General features: G+C 35.7%; 1 protein-coding gene across 3 annotated transcripts in view; it reads left to right on the top strand.

The window, feature by feature from the left end:
- Window positions 1-20,938, top strand: part of TENM1 (teneurin transmembrane protein 1) — a 575,853-nt gene that overhangs the window by 259,009 nt on the left and 295,906 nt on the right. For all 3 annotated transcript variants that reach the window (XM_055338409.1, XM_055338410.1, XM_055338408.1), the window contains exon 5: window positions 3,829-4,067. In XM_055338409.1, the coding sequence (XP_055194384.1) occupies window positions 3,829-4,067 (239 nt within the window). The remainder of the gene's footprint in view (window positions 1-3,828; window positions 4,068-20,938) is intronic.

Here is a 20,938-nt window from a genome sequence, read left to right as displayed (position 1 = left end):
ATTCATGAAACACACACACACAGAGAGAGAGGCAGAGACACAGGCAGAGGGAGAAGCAGGCTCCATGCAGGGAGCCCGACTGGGACTCCAGGATCATGCCCTGGGCCCAAGGCAGGTGCCAAACCGCTGAGCCACCCAGGGATCCCCTCCTTTACCTTCTTAATAACGAAAGGGTAGCTTCACTGTAATGCTTCCCCATTCATCCAAAATAGTTAAGATGGTCTCTCAAACTTACTATAAGAACATGTGCCATACAGAAGAATAGACATGGTATTATGTAGGACTGCTTGAATGGATTGTGTTTGTTTAGCCTGGACCAGTTAACCCAGGAGATTAGAACCAGGTAGTAGTTCGGTGACGACTGACTGGCAGGTTGACTAGGGCAGTGGGAAGACACTATTTTGGAAGTTCCTGATTCCAAGTTCATTTATGTCATTAAGTACTGCTGTTACTTTCAGGTAGTCCATTTCATTTTCTGGGCCTCAGTTTCCCTAACTGCAAAATCAGAGTGTTGGGCTGTTAGATAATTATGGAGATCCCTTCCAACTCTGTGATTCTATAGCCATCATTTTCATTGTTGGTCACTGTTCCCAAGGGAAACGGTAAAAGTGGCTCAGTTCAGTATTACCCACATGCTTCTTCTGTGCCCTAACCAGGTCTGCATTCCTATCTTCATGTGTCCACTACCTGCATCACCCTAGTGCAGTGCCCTGTAGTGTAGAGGTTATGAGCAGTGGCTCCAGACCCAGCCTACTTATGTCTGAAACTCACCTTCCCCAAGTACTAGCTGTGCAACCACGAACAACTTAACCTCTCTGTGTGTTGGCTTTCTGATCTGTAAATGGAGATACTTATTTCAGGGGAGATATTTATTTCAGATACTTATTTGTTGTGAAGGTTAAATGGTATAATAGTTATTCATTATTTAGGACTATGTCCGACACAAGTAAGCACTTAATGAATGTTAACCCCTTATTACCATTATCATGATAACCACTCTGATTCACACTTTATTCCTAACTAAAAACCTCTTTTGGTCTCTGTGTTATCATCTATAAGATTGGAATAATAGTATCAACCTCCCAGATGTATGAGAAGCAAACTGCTGCACATAAAGTACCTTGGTGCCTGGCCTTTTAGGTATTCAGTAGATCATGTTCACCTAAATAGAACCACTGTGCATGCAGTTGAGGTTAAGCAGTGCATTTTTTTCAATTGTCCCACCTCCCATCTTTTTTATACTTGTTACAAAAGCAATAGAAGCTCAAGGCAGAAAATTTCAAAAAAACCTACTTTAATGTATTTGGTTTTGGTGGGTCCCTCCATGTTGATAAATCAGTACTGTTTAGGAAATATCCATATTACAATAGTCATGAGCAATCAATAATCATCCTACTATAGTGATTTTTTTGGTGATATCTTTAAACACTTCCTGGTGAATAGATAGTATTTTACAGTACAATTTGTAATGGTTGTATAGTATTCTACTATGCATTCATAAAATAATTTAGTCAACCATGTACCTATTATTGAGCACTTGGGTGTTTATTTTGTGCTATTAAACGTAACACTGCAATGAACTACTTGTTATAAATATTGTCAGACACATCATTTCCTAAGGATAAATTTCTGTAGGCATAATTATTCGGCAAAGGATATGCATATTTGAAGTCTTCTGATACGAATGCCAAATCGCCCTCTGGAAAGGCTTGTGAATGTGTACTACTCTCAGCAACCCTGTCCTTTAAATAACCTTTACCCTCATGATAATAAAGCAAAATTCTCTAATGTGGAGATTTTTCATTAACTGGCAGGTTAGACAGTTGGTTTTTCCTTGAAACACATATGCTTTTGTTCTTTAAATGTGGAAGTTGGAAATCAGCCTTAAAATAGTCTTAATGATTTATACATTTGGTCGTATGTGACAAGGTGACGTTGGCTCTCTATTTAGTGAAGGGGTTTTGTGTTGTCTTACATTAAAATGTAGCACCAGAATGTGTCTTGCTTAGTAGTTCATTTTACTGCTACAGGCGGCACTGTAGAGAGGCTAAGATTAAGGATTTTGGACCCAGAGGGACCCGGGTTCCTATTCTCGCTCAGTCATTCACATACTAGGAGAATGTAAACAAGTTTTTAAAATGTCTTTAGGCCTCTGTTTCCTTAAATGCACAATGAGAATAATAATATAGCCATTTCATATGAGTAAAAACTAACTAAGATTATTTTTTCAACACAATGCGTGGCACATAGCACTCAGGAGTGTAAAGCATATGAACAAAAACATACTTTAATGTATTTGGTTTTGGCGGGTCCCTCCATGTTGATAAATCAGTACTGTTTAGGAAATATCCATATTACAATAGTCATGAGCAATCAATAATCATCCTACTATAGTGATTCAAACATGACAACAGCATGAAATTCTAGAACAGGCAAAACTAATGCATGGTAGAAAAAAATGCTAAATCCCAGTAACCTGGGGCAAGTGGGGTAGGGATTTACTTAGGCAGGAGGAACCTTCCTGGGGTTATGGGAATGTTCTGTATCTTGATAAGGGTTTATGTTGCACAGATGATTGCATTTGTCAAATCTCAGTAAATGTATATTCAAATTTGTGCATTTCATCATGTATAATTTTTATTGAAATATACTTATATATAACATTGCATAAATTTAAGGTTTACAATGTTGATTTGATACATTTATATATGACAATATGATTGCCATTGTAGCATTAGTTAACACCTTTATGATGTCACATAATTATCATTTCTTTTTTGTGGTGGGAATAAGATCTCTATTAGCAAGCTTGAAGATTATAATACAATACTGTTGTCTATAATGACTATACTGTACATTAGATCTTCAGAACTTACTTATCTACTAGTTGCAAGTTTATACCCTTAAACATTTCTCCTATTCTCTCGCCTCTCAGGCCCTGGTTAGCGCCATTCTGTTCTCTGTTTTTATGAGTTCATGGATGGATCTTGAGGGCATTATGCTAAGGGAGATACGCCAGACAGAGAAAGACAAATACAGTATGATACCACTTATATGTGGAATTTAAGAGAGCTTAACTCATCATGTATAAATTTTACATTTAAAAATCTATAAAAAAGTATTGAACTCTAGAGAACATGCAAGTTGAACTGTATGTATGAAGGGAAGTATAGTGATATATGCAATTTACTTTGAAATGCTTGAAAACAGAGATGGAGTGATGGACCAAGACAGGAATGGAAAGATGGAGAAATATGTGATGAACTTAGTATAGTGGTGGTGTGTTACCTGTAGTGTCTAGTTGGTATTTACCAACTATATGTGTGTTTATATAAAATTATTTCAACTTGACTGTATGTTTGACAACTTTTATAATAGAGTATTGCTTGAAAATATGTCTGTGAAAGCGAATCTCTAAATAAAAACAGTGGTTTCTAGGCCATTCAGATTTTAAAAATGCTTGATGATACTTCTCTCGTTTCTGTTTTGAATCAATGCTCGAGTGTCATATTTAATGAAAAAGGAGCATGTAGCGAATAACATCAAAGGTGGAATGTCACCACACAAGAGTGTGCACAACTCACTAGCCAGCAAGCTAGGGAACATAAGACCTCTTTCTGCCTCCTGGAGGCCCGAGTGAGAAAACAAAAGGAGGCCATCAAAGGTAATTTGGAGTTGAACCTTAGGTATAGGAAAATTTTGCTGAGACTCTGCCAGTTTTCCTGAGCTTCATCAAAGTGAGATTGTTGGAAATAAGTGGGATTTGGTTTTTTTTTGTACCAACTGGCTTTGGTTTTTATAGCTCGAACCTTGGTGTCCTTTTCGCAGGCATTTCCTGTTTAAACATGGATCTGGTTCCTCGGCTATCTTCAGTGCGGCCAGCCAGAACTACCCTCTGACATCCAACACCGTGTACTCGCCGCCTCCACGGCCACTTCCTCGGAGCACCTTTTCCAGACCTGCCTTTACCTTTAACAAACCTTACAGGTGTTGCAACTGGAAGTGCACAGCCTTGAGTGCCACTGCAATCACCGTGACTTTGGCCTTGTTACTAGCCTATGTGATCGGTAAGCCCTTTATTCCATGCCTGTTTTCTTCTTAATCAAAGTCTTGTTTTGCTTCTGGTGGGGGGTGGCGGTTCTGTCTTAACTCTGGGACCTAAAATTTGAACCGAGGCTTAGTATTATAAATTCCTAATGAAGTTTTTTTTTTCACTTCGTAACCTTAAATACTGCTAAAGAGAGTAAGGAATGCTCTTTGAGAAGAAATATTTTTACTACTAACGCAGTCTTATTGATTGCAATTACTGTAGTTAACCATTTTCCCTTCAATTAAAAGGTTGTTATGGTTTTCTCATTAGAAGTCATAAGTACCAATCTACAATAGCTTCTTAAATTATAGTTAAACAATAATACTACTACCAGATTTTCAGGTAGCAATTTCATTAAAGTAGTAGTTATTTGGAAGCTATCCGAAAATCCAGTGTATAATTTCTCCCCAAGAATTCAGTTTTATACTGGGATTTTAATATATATATATATATATATATATATATATATATATATATATATATTTTACAAGGTAAATGGCTGTGGAATTGTATGGATACTATGTTTGGGGAGGTAAAGGAGAAAAGAGTTGTGAAGCACTCTTTACACACATTAAAGAAAAATATTGTTCTGGAGTCACTCTGATTAAAGTCACCCTCACTTGATAGCAAATTGTATTGATTTTTCTGGATGGCATTTTATTTTGACTGAACATTAATTTCCTTGCTCGAGTGGTTCTGCAGTCTAAAATGTAAATTAACTTAAGAAACATGTACTTTGTGGAAGCACTATTCTAGAATTAATAGAATATCATGGTAGAAAAAAATTCTATCCAGATATGGCACTTGTAACTTCTTTTCGGATTTAACCCTGTTTCCTAATTGAAGCAGAATCACCCATGAAGATACAATGAATATGATTCTGAGAAGTAGATTAAAACCGATTTAAATGTTCTTATAATTATAAATAATAAGGGAAGTTTAGTGTATTCTGATTTATTCAAATTATGAACAACAAGAAAGTTTCCATAACCAGTTTTATGGGAGTCGTAGAATAGGGCATGCTAAGTTAATAGATTTATTTTGTAGGGAAGTCACTGATAATGTCAACAGTATAGGATCACAGCCTATATTGGTGTTCATGATTATCTCTTTTATATTTTTATTGTACAATCTGAATACATTTGAACAATGCTTCTATTAAATGTGGATAACATTACCTATAATATCGAAAATATGTCTTTCATCTCAGACATTTTAGGATAACACAACATGTATGTTTATTTGGTTTGTAAGAGCCTCTAATGATAAATAATGCTGAAGGAACAAAGGTAGGGCCTGAGAAAGTACTGCAATACAAACACAGTTTTAATATGGAATCATTCAAAACAAGGAATAATTCTTCGGCTAACTTTTACCATATAGAGATAATGTTTTATATAAAAGACTTAAGCCCTGGTATAAACAAAGCTACATAATAGCAAGCTATTTATTAATAGGTTTATATGATGTTTAGGCGTATGTTCCCATTTAAATTTATTATAATGGCCATTCTGGTATCAAAAATTATATTACGTACTCTAAGCCTTGTTTAATTAGTTTATATATTCATTTTATAAGTAAAAATAGAACATTTCAGTCATTTAAAAGTTTGGCCTTTTTTGTAGGGTGAACATTGGCATATGATTTAGACAGGAGAGTAAGGCAATATGATGTGGTTGTTATGAACATAGATTTTTAGACCTCTGCCCCTTATTAGGCATGGCACCTGGGGGAAATTATTTAACCTTTTAAGGCCTCCATTTCCTCATATGTTAAATGGGACTATAACATAGAGTTGTTATGAGAATTAAATGAGTTAATATAACTAAAAAACTTGGAATAGTACCCAAAACATAGTAAGTATACTATAAATGTTAAATATTATTCCTGTTATTGTTATCTTCATTCTCTTTATAACTATTATTCACTATTAAAACTCAGTGGTTCTCAGAATTAACCATTTTGTTCATAGCTGTATCCAAGCGCCAAGTTCAGTGCCTGGCACATAGCAATCCTATCAGGAAAACTTGTCGACAAAAACGACTAATGGCTGGGCCACCTGTGTGGCTCAGTTGATTAAGCATCTGCTTTCTGCTCAGATCATGATCCCAGGGTCCTGGGATGGACCTCACATAGGGCTCCCTGCTCAGCAGGGAGTCTGCTTCTCCTCTGCCTCTGCCACTCCCCCTGCTTTTTGCTCTCTCACTCACTCTCTTTTAAATAAATAAATAAAATCTTTTTTAAAAAATCTGACTAATGCTAAGCATTTTGCTTGTATTAGCTCATTTAATTCTGACAACAATTCTTACGGGCAGGTATCAGTATTATATTTGGTATAGAAATGAGTAAACTGAGGCACGGCAAAGATAGTTCCTATAGAAGTCATACTGAAATTAAGAGCTCATATCACTGAGAAGTAGGGATTCTGAGCTTTAAGCCAGAGTAGACTGACTCCAGAACACATGCTCTTCGGCCTTAGATCTTGCTGCCCGGCATTCTAGCCCTGCAGGAAACTCCACAGCTCTCTGACTTCTTGGTCTACTAAATAAATCAACCAGACAATTTTTTCCTTATTAAATTACAAAGTGAATTACATTTACCAGGTCATCCACTGTAAGGTATGTGCAAATAAGCTTTATTGTGTGATGAGAGATATCCATTGAAATCATTTACTGTGAGATTTGTGTAGATGTAGAAATATCAGGCTAAATGCTATATATCAGTAGGTTGAATGGGTTCTAAATGAGATGTTAATGGCAAACACCGCAACTTTTTCCAAGTTCTGTCATGAACTTGATATTCTGTGACTTTGGATAAGTCCATTAAAATTGCTTCCTCGTGGGGGTGAATGGGTGACGGGCACTGAAGGGGACACTTGACGGGATGAGCACTGGATGTTATTCTGTATGTTGGTAAATTGAACACCAATAAAAATTAATTTATTAAAAAAAATTCCTAAAAAAAAAATTGCTTCCTCGATTTACCCTGTCAGTGACAAATTGTTAACCACCTCAGGAGGGCAGAGTATGAATTCATCAGTAGGTATGCAGGTGAAAGATGTCACATAAGAACTGTAACTAACATACAAGATTATTTTTAAATGGCTTTCTGTGGTTAAAATAAAAAAGTATTACATTTCAAAATATGAAACTATTTTACTTTCCACTCTCACTGAGTCTGTAAGAGTCATTGTTTTTTTTTTCAATCCCCCTTTGCAGTTGCTGTATAACCCAAGTAAAATCTTACACTGAAACTATTTATTGCTTCTGTTTCCTTGCAAATTCCTTTCTGCTCTTTCATTTTCCTCTATTATCCATTATACATAACCTTTAGATACTAATGGCTGTATGCTGTGCTGCCCTCAATCCACTGGGGGAAATCACATCGATATCAATGGGACATCAGTAGACATTCTGTGCATTATGGCTTTGTAAGTGGTCATTGGAAAACTGTGGAAATTCAGCACATGAAAAGTCAGGCAACCAGCCCCATCCCCACACCTACTCACTGTGTCTTTTGGGTCAGCAAGAGAGTAATTCCTTTAAGTAAGTTTTGAGGTCATACCAATATGGTAAAGGGAGGCATGGAAAGATACTGATTATATGAAGATATCATGGAATGGCTATTGTTATCACTTCCCCATAAATCTGTAATATTTTCCCTGTGAATCAAAAAATATGTCCTCTGCTTCATCTTCTCTGATGTTTTGGCATCAGTGATGTATCATTGCCAGTCAGAAGCACATTTGCTTGCATTTACAAATAAGCCATATGAAGTAGTAGTCAGGAAGACAGACGACCAGATGTTAGGCATCAAGAGAAGGCGAGGTTAAGGTACTTCATCAGTGGTTGTGAAGGGCACAAACACAGCTTCTCTGGTAATCTTGGATGTTTTGATCAAATTTCTCCACAGTGAGTACTTTCTATAAGAGGCAGTAGACACTCCCAGGAATACATTGTGCCTGGGGTCAAATGGGCTGCTGCACTGAATGAGGTGGAGGAGAGTAGGGATTTCGGGCTCTCAAAACCAATACCATCACTTAATGACATGGATGTTCCCTTTCCTTTGCCAGGAAATTAGAAGCGATTCGCACCACCCTCAGGGTATGTAGGGAGTGTCCAAACTCTATAGATGAAATACTTTAAGTCCATAATTCTCCTTGCCATGACAGACTATATAGCCCACATGTGGAAAGTTGACCAGAATGGATATTAATACAGAATTAGGGGAGAGAGACTATTGAGCCCAGTTCTCTGATCAAAAGTTTAGGGGTGAAACTATTCAAGAGGGCAAAGGGCCTACTTTACTTTGCTCTCTGAACCAAAATTGAGTGACATTGATTAAGTGCTTTCTTGTGCCTCCTTTATACACATCCAAATTGTCCTGCTTTCTGGGGCTGTTACAGTGGAGTAAGAAAGTGCTGAAAATGGTAGAATGAGAGGAGTGGCCTTTGTTGCTTTCTTCAGAAAGAGACTGTAAATACCTCACAATACAGTGAATACAGTGAAGAAATAAAGCAGAATATGGCAAATTTTGATTTCAGAAAATTCAGGAATTAGATTTTCTTTTAATGTAAAGAATAGATATGGAAGGTTTTCCCCATTAAATCTTGATACATAATGCCACTTCACACAGTTTACTAAATATAGGTAAATACACCTAGCAAAAGCCATCTCTTTCACTTTCTAGCCACTTCATTAACGCCTCTGTGCCTCAGTCACCTCATCTATAAAATGGGAATGTTGACAATACCTTGCCCATGGATTTTCTTTTTAATTAAACAAAATGAAGCATGTAAAATGCCTAGGACATTGCTTAGCAGATCTAAATCAAGATTAATGATTGTTATCAGTGGAATAGGATTATTATTAGGATTATTAATTTGAGCCAAGATAAGAATAATGAGCATATAATTTATCCTCACTTAAACCACTTTTACTTCTCTTCTTGCCAAAGACATCTAAAACAGTTTTTTTGGAACTGGAATGTCTGTTTCATAAGAATCATCTAATAGGTTTGTTGTTTCCTTCTGCCTGGCCTAAAATATCTGTAACTTTGCCTTTATTTTAGCAATTTCCCTTTTCCTTGGTGTTTTGACCCTTCAAATGGTTTTGTATTTCTATCTGGAGGCCATATCTGGGTTGAAACACATTTTCATTAAAATATATTATAGCTTATAACATTCAAGAAATGACTCAGCATAAAATGCTAAAAAGCATTTTACTTTATCCTTATAGACCATTATCAATCCTTTTGGTGTCCTGTTTAGTACTTATTACTACTTCCAGTTCACTCTCGTGGACCCATTCATGATAATGATGGCAGTTTCTGCATTAGCATTAACTTTGCCTCCTACCCATGAATCTACTAGCTTTCTAGCAACCTCTCTAAGAAGGGATGTGGGAAATGGTGGTATAACTTCAGTCTAATTATAAATCTGCCATCCATGCATTTATCAGAACTCTTCTTCAAAAAAAAATTTATATTTTCACCTGACATCACCTTTTGGTGTAATATGTTCCATAAGTTTTATCCTCACTATGTTAAATGGTACTTTTACCTGTCATAAATAAAAGTATAAATTCAATCCAAATTAAACATACTATAATGACAGGAAGAACCTCTGTCACATACAACTAATCTGCAGAACAACAGTTAGCATCTATTGCTCAAAATGAAGGCATTTTAATGAAAGGCAAATATTGTACTTATTTTTGTCTTGGAACTCTAACATGCTGTGGTTTTTAAAACATAGAGTAAGAGATAATTTCTTGGGTGAATGAGTAGTGAGTACTAACCATATGGCTTGCATCAAGAGATTATTTTGTTAAAAAAGGGGGAGTGCCTGGCTGGCTCAGTTGGTGGAGGAAGAGACTCTTGATCTTGGGGTTGTAGGTTTGAGCCCCATGTTAGGTATGGAGATTACTTAAAAATAAAATCTTAAAAAAAACCCCACAGAGATTATTTTGTTGTCTCAAGTAGAGGAAGTCATCCTACTAAGTACCTCCTCTACAGCACTTTCTTAGCCTAGGCAGAGAAATTAAAATGAGGCACTGTGAAATAAAGATCCACCAGAAGGCATAATAAAAGAGGACTGGACAGCATTTTAATAATTTTGGAGTTTTACATGCTTAAGAGATTTTAGAATACCAAGAATCAGTCTTGTAAATTCTGAAAAAACTCTCTCAAGAAACATCTGATTTCAAAGTAAATAATGTGAACTCTGTTGCATAAAGGAAATTTCACTCTTGTTTAACTTACTTTCTCCTCATCCAAATTATATATATATATATATATATATATATATATATATATATATATATATATAATACATATATATTATATGTTATGGGAATATTTTTAGACCCACATTGCATAAGTTGTTAAGCTATACTTACTCTGAAGTGAATAAGAATATACTAAATTAGAGCAATGGCTTTGAAACAGATGGTGGGTTAACCCATTTTAAACTTCAGAAATGTGGCTGAATTCTCATATAGAACAGCCAGAGTGTGGAAGGCCAGTCTCAGCAACAGAATATTTTATTCATCACAGTCAGAACTAAGAAGTGGCATCTTACAGGGTGGAGACGCATTCATTTGGGGCTTAGCAATATTCCTGTTACAGAGAGGTGAAAAAGCACAATATGTTTTATTAAATACAAGTATATTGGAAAACCTAGGGAAGGACAAATAGAGGATATGGGAAGGTGGCAGGGAATGAAGATAGTAAGCAGGAGCAGATCATGAAAGGCATTTTAAGCCATGTAAAGGAGCTTGTAATTTATTCCAAGAGCAAATGGGATGTTTTTATGGTTTTTCATTAAAGCAGGAAAATTATTTGCTCAGATTTAACGTTTAGAAAAATGCCTGGTGGCAGAATGGAAGTTAGCTTGGCAGGCAGGATGGTGAGGGTTGTGAAATCAAAGAATTGAAGGGATGTAGATAAATTAGGAGACTATCATAGTAATCCAGGTGAGTGAGAGTGAGAGCATAAACTTCCAGGAATGGATAAGGAGAAGATGGAGTCAAGAAGTATTTACAGGGTAAAACACACTTGACTTAGTGACTGTTTAGATGAGACAGGAGAGAGAAGAGTTGTTTGGCTTACAGACTTGGTAGGTGGTAATGCTGTGAGCCATGATAGAACATTAGAAGAAAGAGGTTTTAAGGATGAAAATAGACATTCAGGTTAAGATAACCTCATACATTATGAAATACCTGGTACTGAATGTTTAGAGGTGTTTACCCGTGAGAACACCAAAATCATGGGAGTAGAACAAGGAGAAAAGTGTGAAGGCTACAACTCAGGGGAATGCTGATATTCTAGAAGGCCAACCACAAAGGATCTGGTAAGCAGACTAGGAAGGACCAACTAAAGAGGTTGGAGAAAAACTTAAATGGTGGTAACAGAAGTCCTCAGTGTGGTCTGGGGACCACTAGGGACCCCAAGACCAGGTTGAGCGTTCACAGAGTAAAACTGTGTTCATAATAGCACAAAGACATTATTTGTCTCAGTCATTTTTTTGGTTTTGTAAAATATACTTATTTAGCATAACATTATTTATATTAAAATGTAAAGGTTTATTGTTATTATTCAATAAATTAATAAATAAATACCTGTAAAAAGTTATCAGTTTCTAATATAGTAAGTATTGATTAGATATAACCTACATCAACAAGTCTCTTTGGTGTCCTGAGTAATTTTTAAGAACATAAAGAGGTTCTGACACTAAAATATAAGTAAAGGGTTGAGATAGGAAGACCAAAGAGCTAATGATTCATGAAAAACAATTAAGTGAAATAAGGACTGTTTATTGTTTCCACTAAGGAAAAGGCTGGCAGGTGAAGTGCAGCAAGAGGATAAAGGGATAAGGAAATTATAGTTGCTGGTGATAAAGTTTTTGAAGTCATCAGCCAAAGGATCAAACTCAGTAAGGAAGGAAAATAGGAGATGGAACCTAATGGCATGCTGAGGAAGAGATGGGTCCCAATGTCTAGACATCTTGAGGATATTGTAAGGTAGTTATGGCTGTGAGTAGGCTTAATAGCTAAAATGAGATGACCAGAGGGTAGTGCATCCAAATTTTAGATTTCAGACTCACGGAAATGTGGATCCCCTATATATTTTAGAACACAAAATATGATTCCCCTATATATTTTAGACCAAGTTAAGAAACATATGTGAAGAACTTCTTCCAGATGAAATTTTCTCAGGGAAGGCTAGATTCTGGGTTAAGTATAGTCTCACAAGGTCCCTGGGTAGATTCATATGCCCTCCAAAATATGGATAATGTTTATTTTTTTAAGATTTTATTTATATATATGAGAGAGAGAGAGAGAGAGGGGCAGAGACATAGGCAGAGGGAGAAGCAGGCTCCATGCAGGGAGCCCGATGTGGGACTTGATCCTGAGACTCCAGGATCATGCCCTGGGCCAAAGGCAGGCGCTCAACTGCTGAGCCACCCAGGCTTCCCTGGATAATGTTTAAATAAGAGCACTGCATTATATTGGATCCTCCAGGATAGGCAAGACTCATACGGAATTCTAGATCACAGTATGACTCCTCAAGGGCTCCTTCCTTGGGCTTTCTATTGATCTTTATGGAACAACAGTGAACAAATTAAGAGGGTCCAAGATGACCCACTGTAATTTTCTGCTGATCAAAACCTCATCATAGCATTGCCAATCTAGTGAAATGTAGGCCTTATATAACACATTATAGTTAACCTCTAGAGTAACTGCTTACCATGAGAGTTGCTAAGGAAGGGCCTCACAAATGTCTATCAGGTTGAATTGATAATAGGAAATCCTTAAATGGAAGAAAAGACATAAGACGTGTGCTTTGTAAAAAACAAAAAAGCAACTCTTGATTCCATTTCTTTTATATTAAACAAGTTTCGTCTCCTATTTAAATGATTAGGAAACCGGGCAGCCCCGGTGACTCAGCGATTTAGCGTCACCTTCAGCCTAGGGTGTGATCCTGGAGACCCGGGGTCCAGTCCCACGTCGCGCTCCCAGCATGGATCCTGCTTCTCCCTCTGCCTGTGTCTCTGTCTCTGCCTGTCTGTCGGTCTGTCTGTCTGTCTCTGTCTCAAATAAATAAATAAATAAATAACCAAAGGCTGTCATAATGTTCCAAGGACATGAGAAGAGGTTACTGAACTCTTAGCTAAACTAGTTGTGGCTGTGGCCAAAACTGAATGCAAATGTGATTTTAACAGCAGGCAATCTGTGCTATTCTACCACCTAGTACAGAAGGGGCAGATTTTGCTTTTTGATATTCAAAGATTTCACTCAATCACCCAGCCCCATTGTTTATGTCATAGACAACCTTATTTCAACTTTAGTTCAGTTTCGCCCTTTATTCACTGAAGGAAGCATCTAGATTCCCTTTGATCTTGAATTTTCTTGTAACTAGACATAAATATTAAATATGGCACACAATGATACCACATAATATCCTTCGTGTATACCATATCTCCAGATACTTTGTAGAATTAACCAATAAAATTATGGAGTTAAATGAAAATAATATTAAACTGAAGATGGTAGATATAAGATTTTGAATTTTACTCATAACAAGCAACCAAGCTAATACCAGTTGTACAGTGCAAGACATAGATTATCAACTGTCAAGAAATTAGGAACAAGCATACTGTGCTATGAAAGAAAGTGGAAATTTTTTGAAATGGAGTGGTTTTGTTAAAGATCATGTGCTACCTCCAGACACAGAATCCAAATGAATCCAAATCCTCTGAAGTTATCAAATCATTCAGTGGTTTCCCCACCACCTAGCAAAGAGCCATGAAGTTCTTACTATCTTTGACCTTGGTGGCAAATCTCACTTCAATCAGTCCATAAGCAGTTGAAGGGTCAGATGGATTTAGAACCTAGGTGAACTATTTGGTCTTTTCAAAAGTGAAAATTTTTATGCCAGTGAAAAAATGTGGTAAAGCACTGCACATGCTCATTGTGACTCCAGGCTATAATAGCACATGCTCAAGGATTATCATAGAGGTTATTGCAGAGATGGCACTAGTTAAGATTTACCAACATAGAATGCTGTGGGAGTATTTGAAAGCCAGCTGGTACAAATAGAACCTTTCTCTGTCATGCCTAAAACACAGCCTGCTCAAGATTGAATAAAGCCCAAACAAACCATTAGTATCTTTGGTTTCTGTTCCTGACTGCTGTATATTTTTAGTTAAATTTCCCTGACCAAATCCTGCCCTTGGATTAGCTGGCATTATTCTCCTTGCTGATAAGCACTAATCTAGTCTTTTAAATTAGTGAAGTTTTTATAAAATGTAGAGATAAGAACTCATTAAGAGGAGGGGCAGGGAAAAAAAAGAGGAGGGGCAGGGAAGCTAAATTTTAAAAATAAGAGATTCAAAGGGCAATCAAGTTTGAATACATAAATATACTTCTCCCAAAAAAATGATAAAAAGAGTTTATAGAGTCCAGTAATGGGTATGTCTTTTGGCCCAAACAAAACAGACTTAATTATTAGTATACACAGCCGACTGGTGAATATAGTCCTATTTTTATAAGAAATTATAGTTTATGTGTCTTTTGTGACTTCAGTAGGCAGAAAAGAAACAAAAATATTTAGATTTCTCTATGACTGTCTCAGAAGCATTCTTGCTAATGAGGCCAAGGTCATGAGCTCAGTCACTGCTTCCATCATTCAGTTCTGTTCTGTTTCATTATGAAAGCCTCCATTTTCAGTCTCCTGTTGTGTTCCATCCTCCAAATCAGGAACCTAGTTTTGCCTTGTACTCCCTAATAAAACCTGAACCAGAAATGAATCTGATGAGCTAGACAGGTTTTTCTTGGACACGTTAATTTAACAAATTAATTTTAACAAATTTTAACAAAATTTGTTAAATATTATCAACTGATTTAAAAGTTTGTCTAGAGATTTTACATAAAATCTTTGGCTTACATAACATTTCTAATCTCTCTTGAAAAATAAAAAGATCTGGCTTACTGAAGCCTGCATTCACCAATTTGCCCACACATTTATTGAGTAGCTCTATGTCAGGCATTATTCTAGTCTTTTGTGTGGCAAAAATAATATGACATCCATTGACTAGAGCCAAATAGGGACTCCTCCTAAAAGGACCATGATGTACTGGATCACTCTCCAGTACATCAGAGTACCCATCCTTCCCTCTTTATTCTTTTGTATTTAAGCTTGTAGCCCATATAATAAGATAATTCACACTGAAGTAAAAATGGCTGTGATAAAGAAAATGTATTATCTCCCTAAGATTTATTTGCATTTTAACAGAGAAGACAGAGTTGGAAGCCAAGAATGGCAAATCCCTGACATTAATGTCATCACTTCCCTGTCCGAAGCCCATCAAATGCAACAGACATCCTTTCTTGCTGAGTCTAGATTCTGTAGTCACAGTTTACTCAGAAGTTGAAATATATTGCTATCACTACTTTGACTTAAAGAAATGACATACTCATTATGAATTTATTATCATTAGAAGTTCAGGAGGAAGAATTATGTAGGGCCAGAAAACACACCTGAAGACACAACACAATCACCCTATTAGTACATCTGCCCTCTTCACAGCTACACATGATAGCCCTGAGCATGGTCAACTATCTCATATATACATAGAATTGAACATAAAGAACACTGGGCAGGTAAAATTATAACACATCTGCACTATTAGGTATTCATTTCAAAAGAATGTTCTATCAGTACTGGGTACACAATGTTCAAGTGTATGTGTGTGTGTGTGTATATATATATATATATATATATATATATATATATAGTATAAATATAAGAATAGATTATTCATAGTGAGTTCTGAGTTTCTGTAGAATAATATTGGTCCCTTAAATCTAAATCTATCCACTTCATCCTCCAAAAAGAAATGCAAATCAACAAATAGAGCAAATAAAGCCACACATGAGCCAGTTCAATAGTGTGTGTAGGAGATTGCAAGTTCTACACACTTCAGATTACACGTAAGTAAAGAAATAAACACATGAATGAAGCAGAGCTAGCTCTGTAGCCCCTATCAGAGCCCAGAGTCAGGCAAAGACTAAATAGAAAAGATATGAGAGCTGACACCTAGCAGTGGCAGAATCAATAAAATAAAACTCCCATTAACAAGAAGTCCCACCTTTGGTAGACAGCTACTAAGAACAGATCTCAGACCTGGCATTTGAAAACACTGGCTACTGAAAATTGAAATGTGGAATGTGCCTTAAAGCATGCAACTAGGGTTGGTAAAAAAAAAAAAAAAAAACTAGGGTTGGTAAGTTGGCAAGTACAACTGCTGAAGGCTTAGGGGAACTGACTTGGGAAGAATGTCCCTCTAAGGCTTGATGGTGAAGGGAAAGGAGGAAGCAAAAGGTAGAGTTTCAGGATCCTGAAGAAATGAAAGTGAACCGCAAAATTCAGGGGTATACCAAAGCCCCTATCCAAAAGGCACTGTTGATTTTTAAAACTGCACTTTAATAAGAACTAAGAAACGTAGTAACCTGCTAAGTCACCCAAACTCCTGACTCCTCTAGCTGCATACAACTGTTCTTGCTGACCTAGGAAAATATTTCAGAATGAACATAAAAGGCAAACAACATACACACAAAGTTTTCTATAAGAAGAAAAAATAAGAATCCTGTCAGCTGATGAAGAACCTCTCCAAATAACCACCCCAAAGCAGAAGAAAAACTGCAACCAAATGCATCAATCTTCAGTATCCTTAAACAAATATTTGAAGATATGAAAAAAAAAACCTCACTCAAACGATAAATTTTAAAACCCAGAACAGAAATGCACAAAAGGAAGATGCAAAATCAGAGTTGACTTAACTTGGAAAATAAATTTCAGAAAAAGACAAAAATCATCTTGAAAAAGAAAACTATATAGAATGGTGACCAGGAGAGAAAAGATTTGAAAATAAATGAGATGCAATGATGGAAGGCACTAGAATAGTGAAGACAGCAGCATAGAAATGATGAGGTAAAAGAGATCAGAGAAAGTGATTACTATAGAAGATAGGCAAAGCAATCCAGACTACATATAATTGTCATTCCCAATGAAGCAAAACTAAACAATGACAGAGAACTAATATTTAAAACTATAATCAAAGGAAACTTTTGGGAAATAAAAGACCTGACTGCGAGCATTTAATAGAAAAACCGAAAGGACTCTGGAAATCTGATTCAAAACAGCCAACTCCAAGTCATAGCTTAGTAAAAATAGTAGCCTTTAATGATAAAGAAAAAAATAATAACCTCCTGGGCCTTAGAGCAGGTAAGTCATTTACAGAGGAATGAAAGAAAAGTCAGGTTTGGCATCAGACATCTTGACAACAGACAAAGCAAAGTAAGTACAGAGCAACATTTTCAGATAAACTCCAAAAAGGGAATATGAGCCACGGGTTTTATTCAAACAAGCCGTCTTTCAATTATTATGGGTATAGAAGAACATGCCAGAATTTCATGAATGCCGTGCTCGCAAACCATACTAGATTTGGAGTCAGCAAACTTCTTCTGTGAAGGATCAGACAGTAAATATGTCAAGTTTTGCAGGCCCCATGGTGTCTGTCACAAGTATTCAACTTAAAACCAAAAGTAGCCGTAGACAATATGTAAATGAATGAGTGACAGTGTTCCAATAAAATTTTATGGACACCTGAAATTTGTATTTGTTAAAATATTCACATATCCTGAAATATTGGTATTCTTTCTATTTTTTCAACTATTAAAAATGTAAAAGTAATTTTTAGCTCATGGGCCATACAAAAATGAGCAACACGCCAGATTAGGCTAAGGTTTAAAGTTTGTTGACCTATGATTTAGAGAATAAACTTTATCCAACTAAGATGATGAAGGGATCTTTGGCAAAAGGACAGATGGTGAAAATTAGATTTATTTCATTGTGGATTTAAGATGATTATAACAAATATGGGGACAAAGATGGAAAAACGGTATGGAAAAATAGTATGTAGATGTTACATATTTTAATAAAGTAATAATAATTCAGATAAAACTGAAAGGAGAAAAGGGAAGAGTAAAATAAGCTCATTGATTGACACATAGAGGATCAAAATATAATTTCAAGCTGTCAAACCAAATAGTAGAAGATCAAGCAAGCAGAAGGGGAATGTGGGCATTATAAAAGGTAACAGCATAAAGGTAACGAATAGAACAAAAATAAAAACCTCCCTAAGTACCAAAAGAAAAATTTAGAAACCAAATAAATCAAGCTACATGAAGAAATACAGTAGAATTAACATAATACTGTATAACATAAATAATATGGTACAGTTGTGTCATATCAATAAACGTAAATGGGTTTAACTCACCTACTACAAGGAAGAGATTTTCAAAATAGGCCACAAAGTAAAACCTGATTCTATGCTGTTTACAAGAGACACACCTGAAATAAAGGAGTCAGAAATGGCTAAAAATTAAAGAATTTACCAGGTAAATGGAAACAGTAAGAAAACAAGTCTTATAATCTTTATTTCAGGCAAAGTAGAACTCAAGCCAAAAACCATAAATCACAACAAAGAGCCTACTCTATGAAATCCCATGACTATCTGTGCACAATAACCCAATAGCTGCCTTTATAAAGCAGAAACTGCAAAAGATGCAAGGAGGAATAAACAAAAAACTAGTAATAAGAAATTTTAACCTACCAGTCTTAGGTCACATGGACAGAAACTTAGTAAACGAAAAAGCAAAATCAATAACATCTTATGGCTATGTATTGAACTTAACATCTTCATAGAGAATATAACTTACTTCATAAGTGCTCACAAAACATTCACAAAATTCGCTCTTATATTAGGTCACAATAGGAACCTCAGTGAGTTTCATAAAGTAGAAATAATACAGACACTCCCAGATCACAGTGAAGTGAAACTAGATTTTAATAAGAAAATTTTTTAAAAAAGAAAAATTCATTCACCTGGAAATTTTTAAAATAAAAAAAAAACTCTTGTGTAAAAGGATAAATAAAACCTAAAATTACAAAATTTCTTAGAAATGATAAACACGCCATGTGTCAAGATGTATGTGATACAATTAAACCATTTATGAGGAAAATTTGTATCAATAAAAATGGAAATAAAGCTTTAAAAAGCAATAAAATAAACTAAAGAAAGCACAAGAAAGGAAGTAATAAAGATAAAGCACAAATTAATGGTGTAGAAAACAGAAAAATAATAGAAAAATAAAGTGTGGTTAAAAATCAATAGGCAGACCACAAGCCACCTTAAATCAAGATACAGCACATAGTCTGTGATATTGTAATCTCATTGTATGGTGACAGATGGGAGCTATACATGCAGTAAGCATGGCTTAACAACATAGAGAGAGGTCACTATGGTGAACACCTGAAACTAATATAACATTGTATCTGCTATGCTCAAAAAAATTTTAAAGAAAGAAGTTGGGGCAAACATGCAAAATAGGTAAGAGGAATTAACCATTGAAACAGAGGAAAGTTTAAAAAATAGTAAGCAGCTTAAAAAATAAAATTGGCATGCCTGGCTAGCTCAAGTGACTAGAGCATACGACTCTTGATCTCAGGGTCATAAGTTCAAGCCCCATGTTAGGCGTGGAGCCTACTTAAAAATAAAATGAAATATTAAAACAAAAAAAGGTAAGTAGTTCCTCTGCATGAATCTGCTTCACAGGAGTTGTATACTATTCAGAATACCAACCAGCAACAGGCAAAAGTGCCAGTGTCCCTGTGGACCTACCACAGGAGTGTGTTGCAAGCTTTTGAATATTTGTCAGTGAGATAGGTTAGAAAGCGTATCTCATTGTAGTTTAATTTTGTATTATGAATGAAGCTGAACATCCTTTCATATGTCTAAAGATCTTTTTGTGAACTGTATACAGTTCATGTCTTTTGTCCATTTTTCTGTTGGGGTTTTTTATTTTTTGGTCTTCTTTGTCTCAAATTTTAAGAGTTCTTTATGTATGAGAAAGATTCATCCTCTTGAATACATAACTGTACACTCCAAGAAGGACATATTCTAATGACAAAAACAAACTTTTAATTTTACTTAGTAGGTTTAGTTCTGGTAGTGGTCTTGGTATATTGATTCTAATACTATTTTGTGTGTCTTGTACGATAAATGAGTAAAGATTGATGTTACTGAGAACAGGGTTCACTGTGTGGAAAACAAGATAAAAATATGGAATGGGGGAAGGAAAGAACTGCGATATTGGACTAATATTAGGGACATAAATATGAACTCATTCTTTAAAAAACATACAGATAGATATGTGTGTATATACATGTATGTGTGAATATACATAAATACATGTATATGTATGCATATATGTTAACAAACGAGGTAATAAAAGCTAAAAATTTTGTTCTATGTGTATATATCTCTGCTTTGTCCCCTTAAAGGACTTAAAAACAATGACACCCCATTGCAATGAGCAATGCCCAGACTTAGGTTTCTAAGTACATTTTCTCTTAAAAGCTTTTTGAAGAAATGGCTGTTTCTAGGTCTGTGGCAGTGAAAGGAAGTGCAAGGTAAGTCTGAAACATTGTGTTCAAAAGCAAGACATGTCAAAATGACACAGAAACCAATTTGAAGGGGCTCCCACTGGCCAAATTTGAGCTTCAAAAAGAACAGTGATGGTAATGGATTAAACATTGAACAACAACAACAAAAGAATCTGTGAATCTATTAGTAATACTAAAAAATAAGTGGGCACATACTTTCTAGAAATGGACATGATTTGTACTTTAACTCACATAGGTCCCTTTATGCATAGTCATATTTTTCAAATTAAATATTGTTATTTTTAATTAACATATGAGAGAACTGACACTCAGAGAGGT

The sequence above is a fragment of the Nyctereutes procyonoides genome, unplaced genomic scaffold (genome assembly GCF_905146905.1).
Source record: "Nyctereutes procyonoides isolate TBG_1078 unplaced genomic scaffold, NYPRO_anot_genome, whole genome shotgun sequence".
NCBI lineage: Eukaryota > Metazoa > Chordata > Mammalia > Carnivora > Canidae > Nyctereutes > Nyctereutes procyonoides.
The sequence above is the reverse complement of the archived record's forward strand: the minus strand, read 5'-3'. Positions and strand labels throughout refer to the sequence as shown.